The sequence below is a fragment of the Pempheris klunzingeri genome, chromosome 15 (assembly GCF_042242105.1).
Source record: "Pempheris klunzingeri isolate RE-2024b chromosome 15, fPemKlu1.hap1, whole genome shotgun sequence".
Taxonomy (NCBI): domain Eukaryota; kingdom Metazoa; phylum Chordata; class Actinopteri; order Acropomatiformes; family Pempheridae; genus Pempheris; species Pempheris klunzingeri.
Genome location: NC_092026.1, coordinates 15,374,414 through 15,399,645, shown reverse-complemented (window position 1 = coordinate 15,399,645; position 25,232 = coordinate 15,374,414). Strand labels below are relative to the sequence as shown.

Genomic DNA, 25,232 nt, shown 5'->3' with positions numbered 1-25,232 from the left:
CTCAAGCTCCTCTGTTCATCGTCGGTTATAAAACTCTGTGGAGTCATTTATAAGACATGTTTATTTCTTTACTTTACAGTTTGGAAAGATGAACATTGTATCGTGTTTTTTTTTTAAGGAGCTTTTCTCTTGCCGTCGCTTCCACTGCCATGCATGTGACTGCTGACTGCCGACTTTCCAGCCTTAGATCAACTTTGCAAACGTTGTCGTTAAAATCAAAAAGGTGAATTGTCAGCTAGCCATGATTCAGCAGAATGGACACTGACAAAAGGCAGGCTTCAGAAATCCAGACTTAGTCTGATGGTAATACTAAATATATTGTTACTCTTTGCTTGCAAGCTTCTATCTCAACATGTCACTCACCATGCATTATTTGCTGTGTAAAATTCAGTTGTGGGTGAATCATTCAGATCCTTTACTTCTACAAGTGAATGTTCTGCTTTCTAAACGTATGATGTAAGGAAAAGTAATGAAGTGTTGGTAACTAAATCTACTGAAAGAGTACTTTGTACAGAATAGCCCGCGTCAGCGTATTGCACATACTTTTGGATAGCTTCATTTATTATAATGTACTATATTTCATAAGCTGATCACGCTGTGTTTTTCTGTGAAGTCACTATAGTTGCAGTGAAGTAAAAAATGCTAATTCAAGTATAAAGAAGCACAAGGTATTCAAGTGAAGGATAAACACTTGAATAAGTGGTGAAATCTCTTGTTTCACACTTCTGTCTATCTCCATTGGCCTTTGTGCCGTGAAATCAATGATCGTGAAAAGTAAATATGTTGTACCAGTTAATCAGTTTAACCCTTTCATTTCACCAAATGATTCCATAAGTAGCTGAATGTGTCTGATAAAGGAAGCCACATGGTTCACTAGTTATTAAGGAAGCTTCGTGTCTGCAGGCGTTAGCCGCGCTACTGTCCCGCGTTCTAATTACAATGTAAAATAGAACGTATTTACACACACACACAAACACATCTGACAGCTCGCTCAGCCATAACGTTTAGATGTCTTATCGGCCAATTAACCCACAAGGTGACCTAAACAAGGTTATGTCATTCCCGATCAGATTTACCGAGGCCCATGCTACTGTATGTGCATAACAATGTTATGTACGTTAATGTTGTGGCTGTGCATGTGTGTGCTTGTGTGGGAATTAGCCTGCAGCAAGGCAGAAAGAGAGACATCGAGAGAAATGAGACAGATATAAAAGAGAAAATTGTTAAAGAGAGGGAGGATTTCAAAGGGAGAGAAAAAAAATAACCTTTGAAATAATTCTCTCTTCCTTCTCTCTCCATTTTCCCCATTTTTCAAACACTGGGTTTATCCCATTGGCCCATTATGAAACTTAGAGACAAAAGCTTTCTAATCCTGGCTCTTCTGCGCTGCCTTTGATGGCTGGGTGTGTATGCAAGTCAATGAGTGCGTACGTGTGTGTGTGTGTGTGTGTGTGTGTGTGTTTGACTACTATGTTAGTCTGCTGGATTGTGCTCTTGTGTGCGTGCTTTGCATTGCTGCTCTAAGCTGCAGTTATCCTACAGCACTCAGTGGGGGGGGGCGTGTGTGTGTTTGTATCAGTGCGAACCTGCGATTGTTTGTGTGTGTGTGCGCGCGTGTTTATGTTAGATTAGTCTGAACTGAAATTATCTCCACGGGGACGTCGGGCTGTTGCTGCATCAAGGATAAGATACATCAAAGAGAAATGGGTTCTACACTGGAGCAGAGCAAACGGGGCTTCTGCGTGCAGCTCAAACTTCTCTGAAAAATTCAAATCAAACTGCGCAAAAGTGATGATTTAAAGGCAGAAACCGCACGTGCGGAGCAGCAGAGCATATCAAAGCAAAATTACAGCAACATTGACGTAGAGGTCTAAAGACAAAAAATGATAAATGGCACTGTGGGAATAAAACTTGGCCCCAAACAAAACTAAACGAAAAATCGGATCCCAGTTTTATTTGGTCCCTAAAAACCATCGCTGTCAAAAAAAAAAAAAAACGTGACATTTGGGTGCTGCTAGCTACAGCTACATCGATAAGCCCCACCTCCTCCACTCTCTGTCTCTGACCCCTCGTCGTGACTTTCCTCTCTAACGTCACATCTTTCTCACATTAATCATCCGCTCCTCTTCTTTCACACACATTTATAGGACTAGTGAGCTTAGTGTGCTCCTGTGCGTGTGTGTGTGTGTGTGTGTGTGTGTGTCTATGCCTAAAGCATGCCTTTCGGGCAAAATCACTGGTAGGGCCTGGTTAGACGCTAAAACCAAAGCAGCCAGCTGGGGCAGTTAGATGAAAGGATTCGTCAGAGCAGGAGGAAGCTCTTACAGCGCATCCAAGATGGCTGCTGATGTTAAACACCTTCCTGTGACAGTGTGTAGAAAACCTGTTTGCTCACGATTAGCTTCAGGCACATAATCTATGTATGTGTGTTATATTTGCCACTCTGCCAAATAGGAATTGATGAAGACTGAACATATTTCTGTCTCACAGTCCTTGAGTTTAAATAGCCTCTTTTGAAGACGCTGCACAGGACACCTTGTACCCAAGAGGGGATGCATAAGTTAAATGATGAATTGCTACGGTGACAGTAAATGGCCAAAACTGTGCAGATATTTAAGAAGAGAAAAAAAAAAGCATTAAACCGACACGTAACTGTTGAGGATCTTATCCCGAAACTGTGGACATTAACATGCTGCTACAGAAAGTGTCACATGATCCCGTCAAGGTTAGCCGCCGCTCCTTTAGCTTCTCTAACTCACTGCAGCTTCTCTTTCGCTCTCGTTCACATTGTCGCGCTGAAAAAAGGGAAAAACCAAACAGATGCACGCTATTGTCCAAAATATCAATGTATGATGTGGCACGAAGATGTCCCATAATTGGAGCTGAGGAGCCTTCCCAGGCCATGACAATCAGCCCCCAGAACAATAGTACACAGCGGGGAATGAGTGCATATCCATATGGGGAAAACTCTCCTTAAGAGGAGAGTTTTTTTCTATTTTCTATTTAAGAGAAGCCATTAATCGACATTTGATATTGAAACTGAATAATGTATTCCTCATTTCAATTGTCTGATCATGTAGGGCACTGGTAGGCACTGTGCGACGGTGTAGTAAAGCTCAGATGTGACAGTCAGTGTGTGAACAAACCCGACACGATGCCTTGGTGCATTCTCACCATTAAACCTCCACCTACAGGCAAAATTAAAGTTGTGGGTTTTCATGTGATTGTTGAATGTTTTCACCCCAAATAGACAGTTCAAGCGATAATAACACATTTAAACAGAACATAGATCTAAAACTCTGTGTATTTAATGTGCCTTTCTTTCTTTTGATCCACATCCAACTTTCATCTCTGTCTTTCTCTTCTGTCTTTTTTTTCTCCAATGAGCATTTTAAATCAGACTAGCTGCTCACTAAAAGACACACACATTCTCTCTCTTTATCTCACACACACACACACACACACACCTCACTCCCTGTACATATCAAAATATAATGTTTTTTTGCTGTGGGTGTGTGTCTCTGTAGGGAGTTCGGCTGGAGGGATCCAGAGCTGCCTGAGGTGATCCAGATGTTGCAGCATCAGTTCCCATCAGTCCAGTCCAACGCTGCTGCCTACCTCCAGCACCTCTGCTTTGGAGACAACAAGATCAAATCTGAGGTATCGATCCACCCCGAGACAGAGGGCTTACAGACACAGAGGATTGAATTCCAAAGCTCTGCTTGAAGGGGCCCTAACTCAGCTACTTACACACACACACACACACACACACACACACATTTACTTGGACTTTTATTCAGAGTTGGTGACTTCCAGTAAAGAGAGAGTTTCATCAAAACACACAAAAACAGTATTTCCTGTAGTACGCAGTAGGAATGCAGATACTGTGGTATTTGGAGCTGAACACTGTTTCTGGGAAGGTATGCTCCTCCTCCTCCTCTTCAGTTTTTCAAGTGGGATTGTTCAGTGCTTTGAGTACCACAAGTGAGATTTCAGGCGACCAAGGTGCTTAACAAAAAGTGAGTGGGCGCTCGCCTAAGAATATTTTTGGTCACGCAACAGACCAATGGAGAAATGACCCGGCAACATCTCCACACTTCTGTGGTTGTTTTGTTAAACTACACTTAAACTATTTCATGCCCCTGCAATATTCCCACAGGATAAACTCGGTGTTTGCTGTTGCATTGCAATGTGTGAGGGGCATTTCCACCCCAACTTTTAGCCTGAATACATTTACCAGCTAGAACCGCAAGAAACACTGCTCTGCGGTGTGTGAAGGTTTAACCGAGTGTGTGAGAAGGAAGGATTTTACACGTCTTTATTGAAGGGAAACTCCGTCGCAACATGCGTAGCAGTCTGAGCTCCACCAAACTCCATATTAGACGGCATTAACTCCTCATTATGCACACTTAGCCCAACTCTGAATACAGGCCTGCCCCTGCAGCCTTGTCCTCCTGTCCTGTAGAGCCATCATCGCTCAGTGTCTCGGAGAAAGCACTTCCGTCTGTCTCCTCAATGTCAACTCAATTCAGCTCAATTGGGCTCTATTAATCCCCATGGAGACGATGGATTTTAGAGCAAACAAAGTTCTTCAAACAGCAATCAGCCAACAGGCATTAAAAATAGAGTGAGAGGGAGAGAGAGAGAGAGAGAGAGAGAGAGAGAGAGAGAGAGACGGGTGAGGAAGATGACTGATGTTGAAATTGTATTGAAGAATGAAGTATGGGAATATTTAGAGCAGGGCTGCCAAAACTACTTCCCACTGGCCAAATTGTTTTTTGCCCTTGAGAGAGATGCCTGAGTGCTGAAGTCATAGACAGTGCGTACGCCCACCGCTGGTCCAGTGTCCTAGCTGTAAAGACGCGCCATTGTGAGCTTGATTTATCGTGTTTGTTCTCATAGCCCTCTCTTCTGTGTCACTGAGGCAAAACAAGACTGACAGAAAACTACCTGACAGTGATTTCGCTAAACAATTAGTAGGCTTAATACATTTCTCCAAAATGATTTGCCAAATGAGCTCCAAATTGAGACAAAATGAGCAAATTGGAACAGAATTCTTTGGGCCGCGCGATAAGCATTCATCACTTTTTCCAACATATTACGGATAAACAATACTTCGATCAATCCAAAACAATGTTAGCTAATCAATGTATGAATCATCATTAAAAGAATCATTATTTGCAGCTGTTGCCAAGACAATGGCTTTGTTGCCTTGGTAAGTGAGGTAAAGCAGTAATCATTCTGCTGATTGCAATGTTTGGGTGTTTTGATGCAACTAAATTGAATTATGATGGTGGAGTGTTGTTGTTGTATCATAACATCATCTGTTAGTTGGAGGATCCATCATGTAGTGGAACATGTAGTTTCTAAATAATCAGTATCTAGTTAGATATTGTCATCCTGAGTGACTCAGCTGTAAGAGGCCAAGAAAACAAGCCAAAAGAACACAATTTGCAAGCACAAGTGCCTCATCTCACGGCAATCTCCTTCACTAAAATGTCTTTTGTTTTTATAGAGTCTGCCCTACTTTGTCTTTGTCTAGACGGAGGAAAGAAGGGAGGGCTGCAGTCACATAGGGGGCTGATGGGACACCCTTCTACGTGTCTGCAGTAGCTGACATTTAAATAAATCCTGCATCAGTGCCACAGAAGCCACTGTACCCTGTTTTGTGTTGAGAAAGTAGAACTTCTAATTTACATGACAATACTACAGTGTCTTCAACCACAGCATCAAAAGTGTGGGAACTTTTTTATTTGTCTTCTCGTGCTGTAAAGAAACTAGCAGGAACACATGGAAGCACCGCTGTTATTCGTGATTTTCCCCATAATTCCCTCCTCCTTCGTCTGTCTTCAGATCCGGCGGCAGGGTGGCATCCAGCTGCTGGTGGACTTGTTGGACCACCGGATGACCGACGTGCACCGCAGCGCCTGCGGAGCCCTCAGGAACCTGGTGTACGGCAAAGCCAACGACGACAACAAGATCGCCCTGAAGAACTGTGGAGGCATCCCAGCTCTGGTCCGACTCCTCCGGAAGACCACAGATGTGGAGATCCGAGAGCTGCTCACAGGTAGAAACCACGATTTGAATGCTTGTTGCTGAGTGTGCAGCAGGGGCGAATATCAGAAACCGAGTTCACGATAGTTCCCTGGAATTCTTTCCATGACATACTGCCTTTTTATCCCATGAAATAGTACTTCATGGAAGGTTGTGTGTTCACATGCTGACGATCTTCATATTCACTGAAATGCAGACAGGTTTTTTGCGAGCCATGAACACTAGCCTGCAGCTATTGTAGTTAATGCTAAGAGACTGACCTTGGAACACATTATTGTGGTATTTTAACTGGATCACCTTTCCAGGAGCACAAGTTTCTTCAAATTACCTCTCATGTTAGAATGGCAGCTTACAGTTCAGCTGTATATATATATATATATATATATATATATCAAGAGTGAATGAAACCACATGCAGAAATCCAATGGCTGTAGGGATTTTACAGTCTATAATTCAAGTCTTTTTACACATTTTTTTGAAGATTACAGTAATTTCTCAACATATTTGTTACATATACGTCAACAATATAGTGGAATAAACACTCTTAATTATAATATATATATATATATATATATATATATATATGCACTCATGCATGCAGACACATTTCTTTTATCTACAACCGTGCACTCAGATGAGGCACTCTCTCTCTCACACACACACACATAACACTGAACTATACATGGACTTTCCCATTTGCACTGGGGCAAAAATACAGAGATGTGCACACCCACCCACACACACACACACAAAGGAGAGAATTGTTTACCACCTGTCTGCTTCCCAGCACTCTGGTGCTGTTGACTTGTCAGAGATTTGAGATTTGGTGCAAAGGGCTGCATTGCGCTTGTTTCCACAGCAGCTTTGTGTTCTCTGTCAGTAAACACTAATATCATCCACACTGTAAAATGTATCCAGGATTGATTAATTTCAGGTTCCAAACCCACTGAGGTCTGGGTTGTAACTCACCGCCAAAAGGATTAAAGGATTACCAGCAATGCCTCTACCAGTGTTTTTGTACAGCTGTTACTGTATATGTCCTGGCAATTCCTTTCTAATTGGCATTCATACGGAAAGCCTCGGTGGAAGGACTTTCACCTCTGGAGAGGGAAGGAGAGACGAGAGCTAAAGGAGGAATACCACTCAATTTTCAAACTGATCTACGTCCAGAATCCTCGGGGGGGTTTATTCCAATCCTGGAGCCAAATGAGAAAAATGGATTTCTGTTAGCAGCACCCACGCTCATGAAAACATCTCAACTGTGTGCCTGTAAGGAGTGTGATATTTCAAGACTCGACATAGCGGAATCCAAGATTTTAGTTATTTCTGCCTTCTAGAACACTTCATAATCAGTGCGTCTTCAGGATGACCTTAGGAAAGAGCGAAGCCTGGAGTCCCCATATACCAGACAGATCAGTACACCGGCTTCATTTAGCACTGGGGCTGATCAGACCAAGTATGCCGATAGATAAAATCATGCAGCATGAGGTGTTTAATGATTTGAAACATTCAAGCATGAAAGTTCTTCATCAGCAGGTGGAGATCATTGAGATGGATCTGCTGTAAGCAGCCGAACTGCTTCTCCTCTATGGACAGGAAGCCCTAAAAGTCGTATAACTGAGATGGATGAAATTATACAGCTTCCACTGAGAATGTATGTTAACAATACATCTCCATGCAATCAGTGTGATGGAGGGGACCTTGAGGAATTGTTTTGTCAAACTATATTAAATGTTTTAGAGTTTTACTTTAGGAACTCGAAGTTCACCGTCCCCCAGGTCTCCTTGCAGTCCTTGATCTAATCATTTCTCTTATCTCAAGCACATTTCGTCCATTTCTTTTCTTTTTCATGCAAACTGCTGCATAAAAGATCAAGGCAAACAGATTGAATGGATGTCCATTTCTGTTCTGATACAGGAACACAAAACTTTGTTATGACAGGATTCTGAGGCTCGTCTGACACGACTTTAATCGTAGCCTATCTGTGCATAGTCTATCTGGTGTGGAACTCTTACTGTCTAACCCTCAAGACTGAAAAAAAGCTGTGGTGAAACGAGGAAGGTTTTAATAAATTGAGGGTGCGTGTTAGCAGTCTCACGTCACGTTGATTTCTTCTTGGAGTTGCCATAGTTACCACTCGATGCTGCCCTTTATCTCAAGCAATCACTTCCATCTTGAGCAATTTCCCACCTCTAGATTTTCACCTAAAGCGAGGCTGAGTGCCAGTTCAGGAGGTAATGTGCTCCTCATGTAGCACCGTAAAAGCCACGGGTGTGGATGGTAGGTTGTGTAGACGGACATGTAGCACGTCTGACTATAATTTCACCTAGGTTTTTGTGCCACACACACAGTTTTTGCCCTAATTTCATGCATATTGTAGTCGTCATGAGCAGATGCTGTAGAAAGCAAGAATTTCCAAGACACTGGCATTGGACATAAAAAAGAAAACTTAGACTTATTGTGGGTTTTTGCAGATTTCAATGCTCTTGTCTGGCAATGGGGCTGCTTTCTGACATCCAGGTAATGAATCCCAAAGATGAGTGGATAGAGTGCTGTATTTTCAATTCAACGAATACTTAGCCCTCACACAGTCACCTCTGCAATTATACAGCCATCTTCCCAATGATGTGAACGCGAGCTGCAAACATGGGAATCTTTCCCGTCGGTACCTTCCATCCCTCATGATGTGAATGCAGACTCGGCCTCCCGGGAATCCAACTCAGCCGTTACACCCAAACTTCTTTTCCAAGCTGTCCCCATATCCCACAAAGACTGCCCTTGAGCTTTTATCCACTCGTAGTTATTTACAGCAGTGCTTCGCTTCAGGGTGACATGAGATTCTGGTGAAACATTTTAAACATTATTTGTGGTAATAAGGGATGGTCATGAATGCTAACGCGTCGAATGGTCTCCGAGGAATCCACAGGAAAACCTTATCAGGGAAGTGAAATTGAGACGTGTCCTCGTGTCTCCCTCATACAATCATATTTGGTGCAGAATATGACCCACGCGTGCTCTGCGCATTTATGTATATTTATATGTGTGTAGTGAGTATAGAAAATGGTTTTTGCTTAGCAGAGATGAAAATAAAGGGTTTTTTGTATGCTGCTAGAGTCTTAAAGAAGATTACCATATAAATTAGAGCAGCAATTCAAGGCACGGAGCACAGAAATCCCTCCTGTCACAAATTAATCAGCTGAACGGCCGACCGGACGCAGACAGACCGTGCTCTCGTCTCTCTCTCAAAGACCCAGAGGAAATAACTCTCTCTCTCTCTGTTTCTCTGCCTCTCCCACTCGCTCTCTTATCCCTGTGTGGTTGGGTTTTCCGTAATTGGTCTCCCCTTCTCTTCCTGTCTCTCTCCTGTCCTCTTTGCCTTTCTCCATATCTCCTACCCTCTCGGCCTCCCTCTCTCCCCCTCTCTGCTGAGCATTTTGAATCAGGATCACAGTGGGAAGTCAAGCTGCCTCGCTAGCCACGGACTCAGCGACACACACTCACAAACACGCACAGAGGCTTGTTCACACACACACACTCTCTCTCTCTCTCTCTCTCTGTGCTTTTCTGATGGCACATAAAGTCACAAACAAGGTTGTTGCCCTCTGCTCTTCAGTCCCTCTCTCCCTCTTTTTTGCTTCAATAATTGCTGTCTCTTTTTTTCTCTTCCCTGTTCAGAACTTAAGATGATTATTTGAAGGGAATAAAGCTGGTTTAAAAGAACAGATATTAACTCTAAAGATTAGATACAGCATGCAGCACTGATGTGTGTGTGCGCGTGCATGTTTTCTCTGGTGCACACATGCATCTGCAAGCCCTTTTTACAATGCAGGAACTCAATGAAAAGTAACGTAACATGCAAGTATTTTTCTGTCGATTGGTCGAGCTGATGATGCCACTTCACTGCAGACAGCTCAGACATTTCCTTCTAAATCATCTGTATCTACCCGGTGGTGGCACGACAGTAAATGTCATCTGGGTTCATCCCCTGGAGACCATGAGCGTCAGTCTATCTTTAGATGGAGGGATAATTACGACCTGCTGGTGACACAGAGGGACCAGTGTGATGAGGATGCAAAATACAGCCAAACAAAGCAGGAAAAAAGTAAAAGCATGAAGCAACGTTACATAAAAATAAAGGATCACGATGCGTGTAGTGGAGCGAATCAAAATATCATGAAGTGTTTCGACAAACTAGGTGCCATCTGAAGCAACTGACAACTTCCGTACTAGAGCAGGAGGAGAGTGGGCCATGTCCTAGCCATGAATCCCTGACATGCTGCCTGGTGCTGGACTCCTTTAGCCCGAGGCATCTGCTAAGTGTGGACCATCCCTGCAGAGTCTGTCTGCTCCCAGTTACAACCATATTCAACAATTGTACATTAACAGTTTTATTAGATGCCAAAGAAAATGCCACAGTGCCAGTGTTGCAGTAGTGGCTATGAACAAGTAACTTTGTTTACTTTAAACCACTTGAAAGCACATTACCTATTCTGGGTTTTCCTGGAAAGCTGTACCTGACATTTAGAATGGCAAATGTAAAAGATTTTGGGACCTGAACATAGCTTGCATCACTATTGCTTTATAAAGCAACAATATGAAAAATTTAAGAGTCGTTTTTTTTTTTTGCAGCGAGCGTGTCGCCCAGACCGTTTGTGCCTCACTGTTTGGGGGAAACTTTGCGATGCAGAAACATTACAGCAGACCGGTCACTGTGCCTCTCAGCTTTGATCCACAGTTACTGACCTAGATGAGCAAGTAACTGATTTATGAGCGACTGATTGATTAGTTTAAATGCATTAAGACTATGGAAGGAGTAATCACTGATGAATACATTTCTGCCCTCAAAGAAACCTCAAACCGATTGCCGTTCCAAATGCAATCCAGTCATGTTGATTCCACACAAGGCCCATTTAACCCAGGGATGATGGTGTCTGCAAGGAAGAAAAGAGGTTAAGTGAGCTACAGAGAAATGCCAACACCCTGATATCTGTCCTCTCTGACTCTCGCCTTCTTGCATTTTCTTTTTTCCCTTTTCAAATCTGCTTGCCGTCAGTCGTCGCGGTTCCACTTGTCGTTTCAATGCAACTTTCCTCACCCAGTCACAGCAGTAGACATCATCGTAGGCGACAGGTCTGGATTGCTCACGTTGATGTCAGCTCTCCGGGAGCAGATACGAAAAGTTATCAGGCTCACACTGTGATGGGAACTCTGGATGCAAGCCAGTCACAATGCTCATCCAGTGTAGGCAAGAGGCTAAGAGATGGAGAGCGACAGCTTGAAAGGGTAAATGAAATGCAGATTAAAAGAGGGAGATGCAATAGAAATTGTGGATTCTTTATACAAAATTAAAACATGTAACACTCAAACACATAGAACCATGATCTATGTAACAATTGATATTAGTCTACATCTTTATAAAACAGGAACATATGAAGGTACTATGCTAAATAACAACTTTAAGGCAACACAAGAAAGCACAGTTGCTTTGCCTTTAGTTATAGCAGGCCCATTAATGCATTCATCAGGGTATTTAAACAGGATTTTTAAGGCACTTTCTCAGGCTCAACTTGTGTCATAACTTCAGCTGAGCAATATTTTCATCCATTAACACAAGATTGAAACCCATCATGGCGGAAGCGAGTGATAGTACCTCCCAATGTACGTTTAGTATTTGCAGGCACCAATATAGATGACTGAATATATGAACACAGAGCAGTACTTTTTATTTATGTCGTTTTTTTGTAAACCAACTCTGGTTGACCTACAGTATACTTTTTTAATGACAAAGTCACAGAAGGACCCAGACTGAGTAAACATGATTACCTGCTATGGCCGAGGCTCATTAACGCACAGCTACAGGCCTGTGTGGACCAAGTGATTAACAGTGATCGATGGTCACCTCATCGTGAAAAAAAAGAGTAAAGCTTGCGCCCAAGCTTCTAATTTGAGGACGTGTGTGAAAATTGAAAGCTACCAAGTCAAGGTTTTCTTTAACATCACCGGTGCAGAAACATAATGCTCACCTGTAACGTACAAACCAATAGGTTAATAATAAGTTTGATATATTAGATTGAACTTGTTATATCCAACCAAACTGCATGTACAGTAGGCTGCTGCCTTTGAATCTGATTTTAGAAGACGTGTGCATATGGGGAAAAATGCTACTTTAGCGCAGACTCACTGTATTCCAGACACCTGATCTTTTCACATAAAGGAAATACACACATAGCAATACATGGTAAATTGATATTACAATGATAACGATTAATATAATACTCCTATTTGTGCTACTTTGCTTGACTAACCACAATTAAACAACACAGTTCCATCGCATTTGGTAATATTTGATATAACTCCCTCTCCTGGGGCCTCATGTACGCACTCAAAAAAAAGGGCTCGGAATGTGCGTACACCACTTTGTAAGCATAAATTGGGATTGATAATAAGATCTTGATGAGCAAATGTGCATTTATTTACAGAAAGTTTGACCCATGTATACACCTTTTTGGAGACAGGGGAAACAGGGGTCACAAGTGGCAGGATTCAGAGGAGTCTGTCTTGCCGTTCCCTGATATAAGTCCTTTTACACCTGAACCGCTCTAACTAGGCCACCTGATGGAGTTATCATTGGTTTTAGACAGTCCAGATAACATCAAATAGCAGTAAAGAATTGTAGAACAAAGCATCAATATCTTTTAATAATATCTTCGAATACTATGCGTATATCACCGAATGTAATTTTAATCTTAATTTAATCGTTTTTGTGTGTGAAACTGCTGCGATGAACAGGACCGTGCCGCCAGTGGACTCGCCCACAATAACCTCAGTTTCTGTGCCAGAAAAAACATCTTTTCTTGGTCCTTCCTCTGGGTTGTTGCCACAATTCCCCGTAAAGCACCATTGATCAGCAGCTCTTTTCTATGCATCACCATTCATGAGATGCTTTCCTTTTGCCATTTGTGGTTGAATGTGGGCGCGTGGAGGGCGGAATACAAGGCTGGCACATTCTCAGATGGACCGTGATCTATAGAGGGAAAAATGCCTGCGTGCGTGTGTGCGCACGGTTTTATAAATCTAATTATTTTTTGGTGCACGCCATTTTTTTTTTGGCTTTTGTGCATCCATACATTTTTAGATCCTGCACACTGTTTTATAAATGAGGCCCCCGGTGTACCATCTTTTCTCCACTGTAACACTATACTACGACACTATAACAAACAATATCAATGTGCAGTGACCAAAATAATTCATCATTTGAAACATGTCAAGGAGAACGCAGAAGGGAATGTATGGTACTCTAAAAATCTGCCCTCTCAGGCCACAAGATGGGGAGATGTGAGTGTGGGCCCCATCCAAAAAAGCTTCCACCCTTTGAACAGGATTAGACCATGATTAATAGCATTACTGCGCACACATTCGGATGGCACATCATGGATTTCCTTTGACAAATATTCCTCCCTTCATCATATAAGCACGCTTCCCTTCCCAGTGTGCGCTTTGATGGAGCAACAGATAACCTGTTTGTATATTCAGAACAGGGATACATGATCACAGAGCACTTTTGTTGTTATTATCCATCCCTTGTCTAGTCAGTTTATCCTTAAGGGTTGTGAGGGGGCCGGAGCCAATCCCAGCTGACACCGGGTGTGAGGCGGGGTTCACCCTGGACTGGTCATCAGTCAATCACAGGGCCGACACATAGAGACAGACAACCGTTCATGGACGCATTCACACCTACGGGCAACTTAGAGTCACCAATTAACCTAAGCTGCGTGTCCTTTCAAGCAGAGATACAATCAACAGAGACTAGAAGGGAACTAAAATCCCCAAAAAAGTCTTAAACATGTGCCTCCACAGAACAAACCCTTCTTTTAATCATGGACCAACATGAAAGCCAGACACCACACGAGACACCGCCAGGTTGTCTCCACCTGCAGAGCCAGGTGTCGTCCCCCCCCCCCCCGTTGTCCTCAGGTGTGGCCACTTTAGGGATGCCATGTACTAGTGGTGTGCGATACCACTAGATTTGGTATCGATCCAATACCAAGTAAATACAGAGCTGGTATCGGCGATACTGATACCGATTTCGATACTTTTTTTAAATTTAGGTGGATACATCATCAATGTGAATTAATCTAAATTTAATTGATTTTTCATGTTATAGAAACAACGGGGTCGCGGAAGTGGCTGAACTCTTAGGCGATAATTACTTCTACTGCTTCAAAAAACTGTTTTTTATTGAACACCACGTAACAGAATAAATTAGAGCATTGAACCCAATGCCCATCTAACTTATGGTTCTCCCCAAAACACAAAGTGAGCCTGCTCTTACAGACACACAGCCAGGTCACCTCTTTAATGAAACCGCTGCAGTCGTACAGGAAGGAAACTGAAACTTAAGTATCGACCTCATTACATTGGTATCGATACCAACGTTGGTATCGATATTATCGATATTTGGATCAATCCGCCCACCACTACCATGTACATAACCTTAACACAAGCAGCTCCTCAGGGTGCTCACTGCAATATTGATCGCTTGTTGGGACAGTAATTACAGTAGTTGTACTTTTTCTTTTACGTGTCACAATTTAGGCTTGCTGCAACATGTTTTTTCAGGTCGCAAAACTACATGTATTGTTCACCCCTCCTCCAACCAGCACACATTTAACTTGAACGCCTTTAGAAAGGTGAAGTCCAGCAAGGAAAAAAAAGAAAGAAACCCTCCTCTCTAAAGGTCTCATGTACCAAGTGGGCAGAGTGGGTCACGCTGGGGCAGGAGTCTACAAAAAAACAAGACAAATCGGGGAAAAAAGAGAAAAGAAAAAAAAAAGACAGGAGGTGAACAAAGAGATGTGCTGCGATGTTGCAGAAGACGGAAATATGACGGGGGAATCAAACGACAGAGCAGAGAGATGGGAAATGGCTTTAGAGACAAAGAGAAATAGCCAGCATATTCATTTCCCCTCCCTCCATATAACAGCGCATTCATAACCTCCTGCTGCCACTCATGATGTAAGGCTGAGGCAATTAACCCCCTTCATCTGTCATACACTCGTGGCTTTGTGTGTGTGTGCGTGTGTGTGTGTGTGTGGCTGTGTGTACTTCTCAGAGATCGGATGTGTGCGTACGCATGCGTGTTTGTCCACGTCCGTCAGCGCGCGCTCACGTGAGGCTACATTTAGCGTTCATTTTGCGTGCGCGTGAGGCAGTTTGTGTGTTTGTGAGTGTGTGTTTCAGATCAAAGATAAAAATCCCACTGCCTTTGGGGGATGATGTCATTCTCTACACAGCAAGAAGTGATGCTGGCAAACAGCTGACTTCACTCAAGATAATAAAAACTCATCTTTTTTTTTTTTGTTGCAGCTGCAGCATGACATCATGTGTCATGCCTTACATTAGGTCATATGAAATATATGGTTATCACTTAGAAAATCACGGTGCTTTTATTTGAAAAAAAAAAAAAAACTGATTCAACTGAGGCATAATAATCACATCCTCCCACAGTGGGAGATTTTATTATTTTTATCAGTCGTGCAAGTTAATTACATCCATATTTTAGTTTCCTTGGAGCAGGTTTACTGTTGGGACACTACTGCAAACAACATAAAAATCTTTTTTTAGATGCCACTGAGTCACAGGAGATAAAAACAGATAATTATATTCTTTGATTGAAAAAGCCATTATTATTTTTTTTTTTTATAAATGTGAGGTCAACAAATCAGAGTAATGTTAGAGCATATGTTTACAGGTTATAGCTAATGTGTGAAAAAAGAGCTTCATAACAATGGAATTTGCATGCAGCGCTCCAACAATTCATCCACAGGACATCAAATGCATTATTCAGTGAATTTATTCAGATTCTGCTGGATGAGATTCATAGTTTCACCACAGAAAGCAACCTATTCTTCAGGAATACACCAGTGTTTTACTGACGTGGATTTAAAATATTTGTATCATTTCACCCATTTTTATTATTTTTTGTTTTCTATTTTTTTGTTATTTATCATTATTTGCTTGTACAACACAGACAAAGTGATTTATTCAGTTTTGAAAAAGAGAAACACTTGAGGACATTAATTTCTCCATGTCCCAAAGACAATGCATCCGTGTGTATTTTGTGTAGCTTAGCATTAGCACGACGTCTAGAGGAAACAGCTAGCTCAGGTCCATGAAAGCTACAATTTATTTGCTTGATGTATCTTATAGAAATAAGATATGTTTGTAAAAATTGTAAAACTAGAAATTGCTAGCTGGCTATGGCTGAGTGGTTACACATGCATTTAATGTAAAAGTTTTCTCATGAGGCTGCAGGCTTTACTCTTTCGTAACTCCGAAGGAAACCCAGATTACTCTTGGATGCAAAAACGTTGTATCATTTCTTTGCCCTGCTTCCAGCTGTGATGCTAAGCTAACATTTAGGCTAAATCTTACACCTATGTGAACATCGTGTTGAACACGGGATTAAACTGACTTTCTCATTTAGCTGCAGGCAAGACAGTGAAAATCTTCTTTAGATTGTTCTCATAAAGAATAATAAGTTTTCATTTTTAAAAACAGTCCGAGGTCTTTCTGAAAAAGGAAAAAAAAAAAAAAACCTCAGCAAGGTCCACTAACTCACAAATGTGGAAATCAAGGTCAGCTTGAATGATGACATGCTACATCAGATGTCAGGGTTATCAAAAACTCAGCGCGCCCTCTGTGCCCTCTTGTGCAGCAGTGAAGATGAGATACAGTGAAGATGCTTCCGCTAACGTGACGGGACCGGCCAATTAACGTCATGAAGCCAGAAGCTACTCATTTAGAAGCTCTGTCTGACCACGAATGCAGCCGCTGTAACACTCCACACTGTCCAAATGGCAGACGGGGTTCAGACTGATTTGTCGAGGGGGCTTAGACACGCACACACACACACACACACACAAGAACAAATACATACAAACCCACGAAGACAGATAACAGAGGCTGTAATTACACAGTCGCTGTTCAGCTGAACAACACGGCACTAAAGAGCGGGCGCCTCATTCCAAACACACGCAGATCTAAGATAGGATGTTTTACCACCACAGCTATAATTATAACCGTGAAGGAGAAGTGCAGATATGAGGGGTGGACACTTTCAAATGCACAAACATATAATTATATGAGCACATAGATTAGGACATAGACACTTTGCAAGACGAAGGTCAACAAGAGTTATGATGTGTTGTGCAGATCCCTCAAGGTTATCACAATTTGACTGTGTGAATGTTTAGATGTGTGTGTGTGTGTGTGTGTGTGTGTGTGAACCCACTCAAGGAAGCAAAGCGTTTTGCATTAAAATGTGATGATTTGCCTCTTACCTACTCTGTCCTTTTCCTGAAAGGCCCAGATGCAACTTGTGTGTGTGGGCGAGTGAGTCTCTAGAGAGTGAGAGCTTTTGTCTATTCAATTGCCAGCTTGTGTGTGTGTGTGTGTGTGTGTGTGTGGAAACTGGCTAAAAAGAGTGAGCTGTAATTGGTAGGCAAGAGAAAACTCACTCCATTTTCTTGGTTGGCTGGCTGCTGTATGTTGTATTCAGGTGAGGATTAAGAACAGGAGAGAGGTGCTGTGGAATTTTATGTAAGTGATTTACTGCCTTCAGTAGTTGTTTTTTTTTCTTCTTCTTCATGTTCTCTATTAATTACAGCAGCACGGTGGCCACCTGGAGCAATAAATTAAAGGTTATGTTTTGAAATATTGCAACAACATTTGAAATATATATCACTTTCTGTGTAATTAAAGAGGCAGCGTGTTAATTGGGGGGTCGTGTACGTATCTGTGTACTTGAGATGTGTGTTGAGCCAAAGAACAACTTTCATGATCAGGAGTTCATGAAATTATCATAGAATTATATGATAATGAGGTCCAGACAAAAAGTGAGCTGTGTTTACCGAAGTACTCGATGGATTTTGACTAATCTGGTCATATGTCATCACCAAGTCTAGGAATCACCCTCCCAGATGCCTATAATAATTAAAATTATTATAGAGTAATTATAAAATAATTTATTTTACTTAGCTTAGCTGCGATGGTCTTTTGTAAACTCTGTACTTTTGTTCTACATATCCCACCACAGCTTGTCGACACAGTGAGCCTGAGGCTTTGGGGACCCTAAGGGTCTGGGGGCCTCGGGGTGCTTTTCCCACTTGATAATCCAGTCTTGGTGTCACTAATAACATTAAGAATGGCTGCATTCTATTCGTGCGTCCCAGTGTGCAAGTGTCTGCTGCACCAGGACCCTGAAACTGAAGGAGCTAAATGAGATTCAGCTGTCATTAAATGTAGTATTAATTTACAGCACATCAAAGTGTCTTCTATGAAAAAGGGTTATGTGCTAGTTTTGGAGAAAATCTATGTGGCTTTCCAAGACCTCTGTAAAACAAGTAAGTCAAGACTGCAGTAACTGTCTGTGCTGCTGTGTGTGTTTAATCAGCCTACTAAATATTTCAACGGTTTTTTTTGTCCTGGAGTTGTGTTTGTGTCTGTCTCTCCTCCTGTCTACTTCCTCTGGAATCCTTTTTCCTCTGGATTGGTTTTCACCGTCTGTCTCCATGTTTGTCTCTCCAGGCGTTTTGTGGAACCTGTCGTCATGCGACGCCCTGAAGATGCCCATCATCCAGGATGCCCTGGCCGTGCTGACCAACGCTGTGATCATCCCCCACTCGGGCTGGGACACCTCCCCGCACACGCAGGAGGACCGCAAGCTGCACCTACACTCCTCCCAGGTCCTCCGCAACGCCACAGGCTGCCTCCGGTCAGTGTCACCGTCTGTCTGTCTGTCTGTGTTACGTCAAGTATCGATACACTTCTGCTTATCATCACATTTCTGCAGAGGAGGTATTCACTCTTTGCAGAGTAGTTTTATTTTTCAGTCTGCTGTTACCAACCTCATTTATCAGAGAAATCAGTCCCTCGTAGTTCAAAACAGTCTGTTATTTTTAGATAGTATTCTGTGTTATTTTTACCACTGTACACACACAGAACTGACAGACTTAGCTGCATTTAAGATGACTCACCACTTGGCTTTCGAGCTGATGTGGCTTTTCGTATTCTCACTTGAGACACGATGCTAGTCATACAGTGCAGGCTGGAGTAGAACTGTGACACAGATTTTTTCATTGTTTTGGTTCTGTACTCCAGCATGTTGGACAAACATTGACCATAAAATGCAAGAGCTAACTATCGCGTTTTCAATTCAAATACAAATATCGTGGCCAATATTGTACTTAAATGCATTTTTTGTTTTTAGATTTAAATTCTGACGTTTTATTCCTGGTGATTTTCATCACTTGATTTAGTCCCCTTGTGGGAAAACAGTTCAATTAAAACCCATGTTAATTGATTTTTTTGGGGGCACTTTGGGGCAGCGCAGCAAGCTCTAAATTCAACATTGATATGTTGTCAATATGGCAAACATGTTAGCAAAGTGTGTCCTAGCTGATACAGACCAACATTCACATTTATTGTGTTTGTGTCCACCTAGCGAATGTAGGTCTACTATTTACTAATACTTACTCAAGGCACCATACAAGTGCAGTGCATTCACCACGGTAAAGGGACTGCCTTTGTGGTCTTCCAACCACTCGCAGCGCTTTAACAGTACACTGGCATTCACACACACACACACACATTCATACACTGATTGCAGGGTGAGGCTAACATGCAAGGTGAACCTGCTCATCAATGTGTGTGTGCATAAGTTGTGATGCTGAGACAGCCGCCCCTCTTAGTCCTCTGTTCTCTAAAACCCAATAAAAATGCTCTGTGGCTCTGATAGCAATGGATAGAGATATGAGCTTTTATAATTCCATTTTCGAAATGCTCTCTTGTTTTTCATCTCCAGGAATCCATTGTAACACTGTTCTGTGTTCATGGCATCTGCCTTACAGGTGTACACACACAACTCGTCTACCCTTCATTCCAGACCTCCCGTGGTCTCCGTCCTGCTAAATTGAATAGAAGTCATATGGAAAGATTGCATGTATTAAATCCTGAAATTCTGTGTCAGTAATTTTATGTCCAGGGATACAGCTTAATAATGTTTTGTCTTCCTTAAAGGATCTTAGGGAGACACAATAAAAGCAGCCTATGAAGGTAATTATGAACTAAGTGTGATTAATGGGACAGATTAAGAAGTCTTCCTGCACAGTGTGCTAACTATGCAGTGACAGCAAAATAGCGATTAACACTGATAAAAATCAATTTAGGTTGTTATTTGTCGAATCACAGGCCAAGTAATCTTAAATTTCTTAAAGTTTCCTGCTCCTTCCACCCACTAGCACAGCTTTTACGTCAACAGAAAACAACATCCGTGGGACGGATGTGTCAGGCAAGCTTTAAGTTTAAGTTAAAACTTAACAAACGACACCAGCTGCCCACAAGAATTTGGCTAAAAACGAACACTTTGTCCGACTGATGTTCAGTCAAGCACCCGCTGATAATATTAAGAAGCTAAAGAAGAAGTGCCTTTGAAACTAAACTAGATCTAGCTGACATGAGATATTTCTACACATGAAATTTGTATTGGTGAGATGCTTTCTAAGCTCTAAGTATTACCAGGACTGCATGATGAAATATCTGTGGCTGAGACTGATTTCATAAATATTTCTAACAGAGACACGCGCGTGTGCTTGAGACATTTTTTTTGATGTGCAACTGGTTCCCTTCCATCAAACATTTCAGCATCAAACGAGAGAAAAACACGTCTCGCAGACAGCTTAGCCTTGAACATTCACAATCTGTGTGTATATTTGTCTTTTTACTAGTTTCGCATTGCATCTTTCATATTACTTCTTCAGAAAAATAAGTTTGGTTTAATTAGACGTTAAACTGTAACGCTTGACATCTGAAACAGGGCTGTGCATGACATTTCCAAACATTCCCTCTTGAGGATGCGGCAAAAGTGCAGCACAACTTGAGTGAGAATAGAGCGGGATTGCTTCCATGACTACATTTGCATCTCTGTCTGCGAGGTTGTCTAGCTTCCTTTCCGTGCACGCGCCTTGTGTGTGTGTGTGTGTGTGTTCATGTCTCTCTATCTAACTGCATATGTGGGCCTTTAATCTCAGCCGCAATATGTCTCCTCACCTGCTCTCGGCGAAAATAAACTACACATATTGGGGTGCTAACAAAGGCTTTAGTCGCTTCTAATACTGTGCGTGTGTGTGAGAGTGTGAGAGTGTGTGAGTGTGTGTTGCGGCAGATAGCTTTGTGTGGATCCGCTCCCTAAACTCGAAGGGCTAATTCATCTTTCTCACGCCTCGTTAGGGAATGCTGGGAGTCTGATTAAAGATTGAATATTTCATGGCGGGTGTGGTATATCGCTGGCCACCTGCTCTCCCTCTCTCCCTCTCTCTCTCTCTCTCTCTTTCTCCCTCTATCTTCCATTATCCTCATCACTTTCTCATTTTCTCTCCCTCTTTCTCCCTTTAGTCACTCTCCTCTCCCTCGCTCCATCTCCATCTCATTCTATTACTCCCCTTCTCCTCTCTCCATCATCTTATCCTTCCTTTATCCTTTTCTACTTCTGTCTCTGCCTCATGCACACACACACACACACACACACACGCACACACACACACACACACACTTTTTGCCTCTGCTTACTCACTGCTTGTTCCGCTCCCCGTGTGTGCATATGCCATCGTGCCAACTCACAGGAAGTGCTGAAACGTTTGTTGCTAGAAAGCCGCAGATGAAGTATGTGCATTGAATTTGCAGATGTGACACCTATTCCACAGCAACTAATGAAGAGCAGGTTAACCTGGTCTGCTTACTGTACTTACAAGCCGACGACAAAACGCAAAAACATTAATACCACCCAGACGTCTAAAACCCAAAAATTCACTCAGTATTCGTTACTCTTCCCAAATGTAGTTACATCAATATGCAGTGTGCTTATAGGGACTTGTTCTGTTCTGATGGTAGCTGAAATTACACTAAAATCATCTTTCACCCTGTCTCACTGAAATGGCAGAAAAAAAGCACCACCCACATCTTCAACCTTTGCATTCATGCATAGTACAGCAGCAGGTGTCGTACCATTTGTCTGATAAGTGCTCAGCACATGTATGAAAGGATCTTTGTGGGGGAGAGAACACAGAGAACACAGGGCCCTGTAAGCTCAAGCCTTACATCACCTGGTTTATGCGAATGTAAAAATGAACATTCGTTTGAGTGAAGAAGCACAACTGAGGCAAAATATCAACTGACCTGGAGCCTTACCTGTTGTGTATTTCTAAATGTTAAAGTCAGAGTCAGGTTGAGCAGACCTGCTGTACGTCTTTGCATGAAATTTTACTCCGGGCAGGTGAACAGGCACCTGAGATCCTTCCTTTCCCCTGCAGCTGTATCCATTAGCCGGTGTGCAGAGGAGAGTGCTTAACTGTTTGGAAACAGGCCATAGCGGAGCAAAAAACACACTAAAGGTGTAGGCAGCCAGTATGCCCAGTAACTAGCAGGCTCTGATCAGAGGACACTTTAACTAGTCGGCCTTGAGAGCTGGAAAAGAAAAGCTTGGCTTCTGAAGCGAAGAAGAGGGATGGTTCCAACGCAGACGTCATGACCGCCAGCCGCTCAGGGCCGTGAGGGGTCATGTCGCTTAGTAACAAGTGCTAGGAAAGAGAACTGCACTCATTGTACAGGGAGTGGGTGCCACTGAGGGTCCCTGCAGCAGTTGCGTCCTGCCATGGTGCCCACGAAGATCAAGCATGTCTTGCAAGTCCATCTGTGCATCTATGTGTTTCTATTAGCTGATGAATAGCTTTCAGCTTGCACGCTAACTTCTGGTGTTTTTTGGCAGTTGATAAATTGCTCTAGGTGTATTAGCACCAGGCACTTGACAGGTTTAGTAGTGGATCGCACTCAGCTTTGTGATCTGGCTTACAGAGACATGAATTTGTGGCACTTGAAATGAATGAAATGAAAGTGCAAATGGGGCCAAAGGTTCTTTTCCTTCGGATTCAATACGACTCCTCATAACAGCAACAGAAACCATTTTTGGTTGTTTCTCTTTGCCATAAAACAGCATTTTGTCATTTGTCGTTTACATCAGAACAGTTGCCACTCCTCCTTCTCCTTAGTTATCTCTCCTATAGTCCTTTCTATAGATAGTTTTGAACATATATGGACAAAAGGCTCCATAATACTTCCATTCTTGTTGCACATTATGGTTGGACACACACTAAAACCTACACATGTAGAATGTGACACAGCTAGCGTGTCATTAACATCAAATTTAAGTGTTCATTAACTGCTGTAATTGCTCGTATGTTATACTAATTGGTCTTAAGGGCAGCAAAATCACGTTGTGTTTTTATCAAAAATGGGTGGATTGTTTCTTTCCAATGTAAGAAGTAGAAATTCCCAGAATTCAATCTAACAAAAACACAATTCAAACACAATTCAAATTCAAACAACTTCAGAACCCTGCTTTGTATTATAGAAGTAAAGACAGAGAAACAGTCCTTTTGTTACCGAAAGAGTGACGTGTTTGTCAGTGCACATCAAATTCAGTTCGGTTTGAAAGCCCCCCCCCCAGAGTACACACATTTTCCAGCAGTGTGTTTTTTTCTCATTATTTAGAATCTTCACACTAAAAGATCATAATGAGAGATAATCTGCAGCCTTGTTGCCTTGCACAGGCTTCAGGGGAATTAATTATGTCTAATTGACTGAGGTTAATTGAAATGAATCCATTAACAGGTGGTATCCAAAATAAAGGAAGTGTGTGAAGAAGGAAGCACATAAAGTGTGACTATAGTCAAAACAGGATGTTTTTGTAATGTAATAAAAGTGAGACAACACTAAGGGTACAGATACATTACCTATACACGTCCCTCCATTTGAGCAAGGGCAGAACCATGGTATTGACACTGGGGAGGGGGTTCACATGAGTCTTCCCCCAGATTTCATTTTCAGGTCCAGTTCCTCAATTATATTCAGAACTGAAAGTTTGCAGATTTTGAGGACTACATTGACCATTCGAATTCACAGCGGCTGCCCCTCCACTTTTTTTTGTTTTGGTCAGCTCTTTACTATTTACTGAGACAGAAGTATGCCTTTTCCATTATCCCTGGAACAATATGCTACGGACTTTAAGTAAGTCCAAGCTCATTTGTAATTTGCTGATGTGTCTTAAAGAAACTGTGCCTTCACAGTGAAAAGTCTAATGTGAATGAAATCACAGACCTTTACACAGAATTAAACATAAAATCTTGACTTTAATTACAGCTACAGAAGTAAACACAGCCTGTCCATCTAGATAAAAAAAAATCTAGTTGTGAAGGAAATCATTGACTTGAACAGGGAGAATTAAACACACATGAGGTCCTCTGACATCTGTTACCAACCCAATAGACACAGAACATAAATATGTAATATAGCCGCAAGCAGTGATTACGCAAAGCGGCAACTTGTGTCTTGTGAAGAGAAGTATATGAGTGCAAACTTCCATGACTGTCGATTGATTGGTGCAATCTTTGATTATTGTCTGCTCTGTCAAAAGTACCGTACTGCAAAGTTTTGTATAGATTGGCTGGGCGGGTTGGGAAGTTTGCCAGATTTGCAAAAGGCAATGGAAGAAAAAAAATCTCGACAATTACAAAGGGTGCCCACACACATGCATGCTTGGACCCCTGATAAATTATAAAGGTGTCAGGGTCAGTAGTGTTTTCAGTGTTGGATGCATTGTTCTCTGGGTGTAAAGATGGGGTGAGTATGTTTAAGGTACTACAGACAAGGCAGCAGGGCAGAAGATGAAGAGGTATCATCTGAATATGACCTAAAAACCTGGAGACAGCACATTCAAGTTCGTGTCAGCCATGTTTTGACATCTCAAGGCTCTGAGACGTAGCTCTGCCTCTGCTGAGGAGACAGGAACAACCATCAGTCTCAAGAGGACCTCAACTTGCTTGGAAAGATGTTTCACCTCTGTAACCGTTTCCAAGTAACATGTCTTCTACCTGTGAGGAAGTTTGTACATGTGTAGTTGGCCTGCAACATTTTAAGCTGCACTTCTAAAGCCATGGCTGGACTGTATCAATGTTCCCAGGGATGAATACACCCTCTAATGTTTGCAGCCTTTGAAGCCCCTTCTGACACCACAGCAGTGTCCAAGGTACTAAAGTACTGCATTCCGTAGTATTCTCCGGCAGTAA

At 42.2% G+C, this 25,232-nt stretch overlaps 1 protein-coding gene across 1 annotated transcript in view; it reads left to right on the top strand.

Annotated features, from left to right (window-relative positions):
• The window catches only part of ctnnd2b (catenin (cadherin-associated protein), delta 2b), a 144,480-nt gene that overhangs the window by 100,001 nt on the left and 19,247 nt on the right, over positions 1 to 25,232 (top strand). Inside the window, exons 13-15 of the mRNA XM_070845774.1 lie at positions 3,528 to 3,660; positions 5,854 to 6,067; positions 18,643 to 18,829. Coding sequence (XP_070701875.1) covers positions 3,528 to 3,660; positions 5,854 to 6,067; positions 18,643 to 18,829 — 534 coding nt within the window. The remainder of the gene's footprint in view (positions 1 to 3,527; positions 3,661 to 5,853; positions 6,068 to 18,642; positions 18,830 to 25,232) is intronic.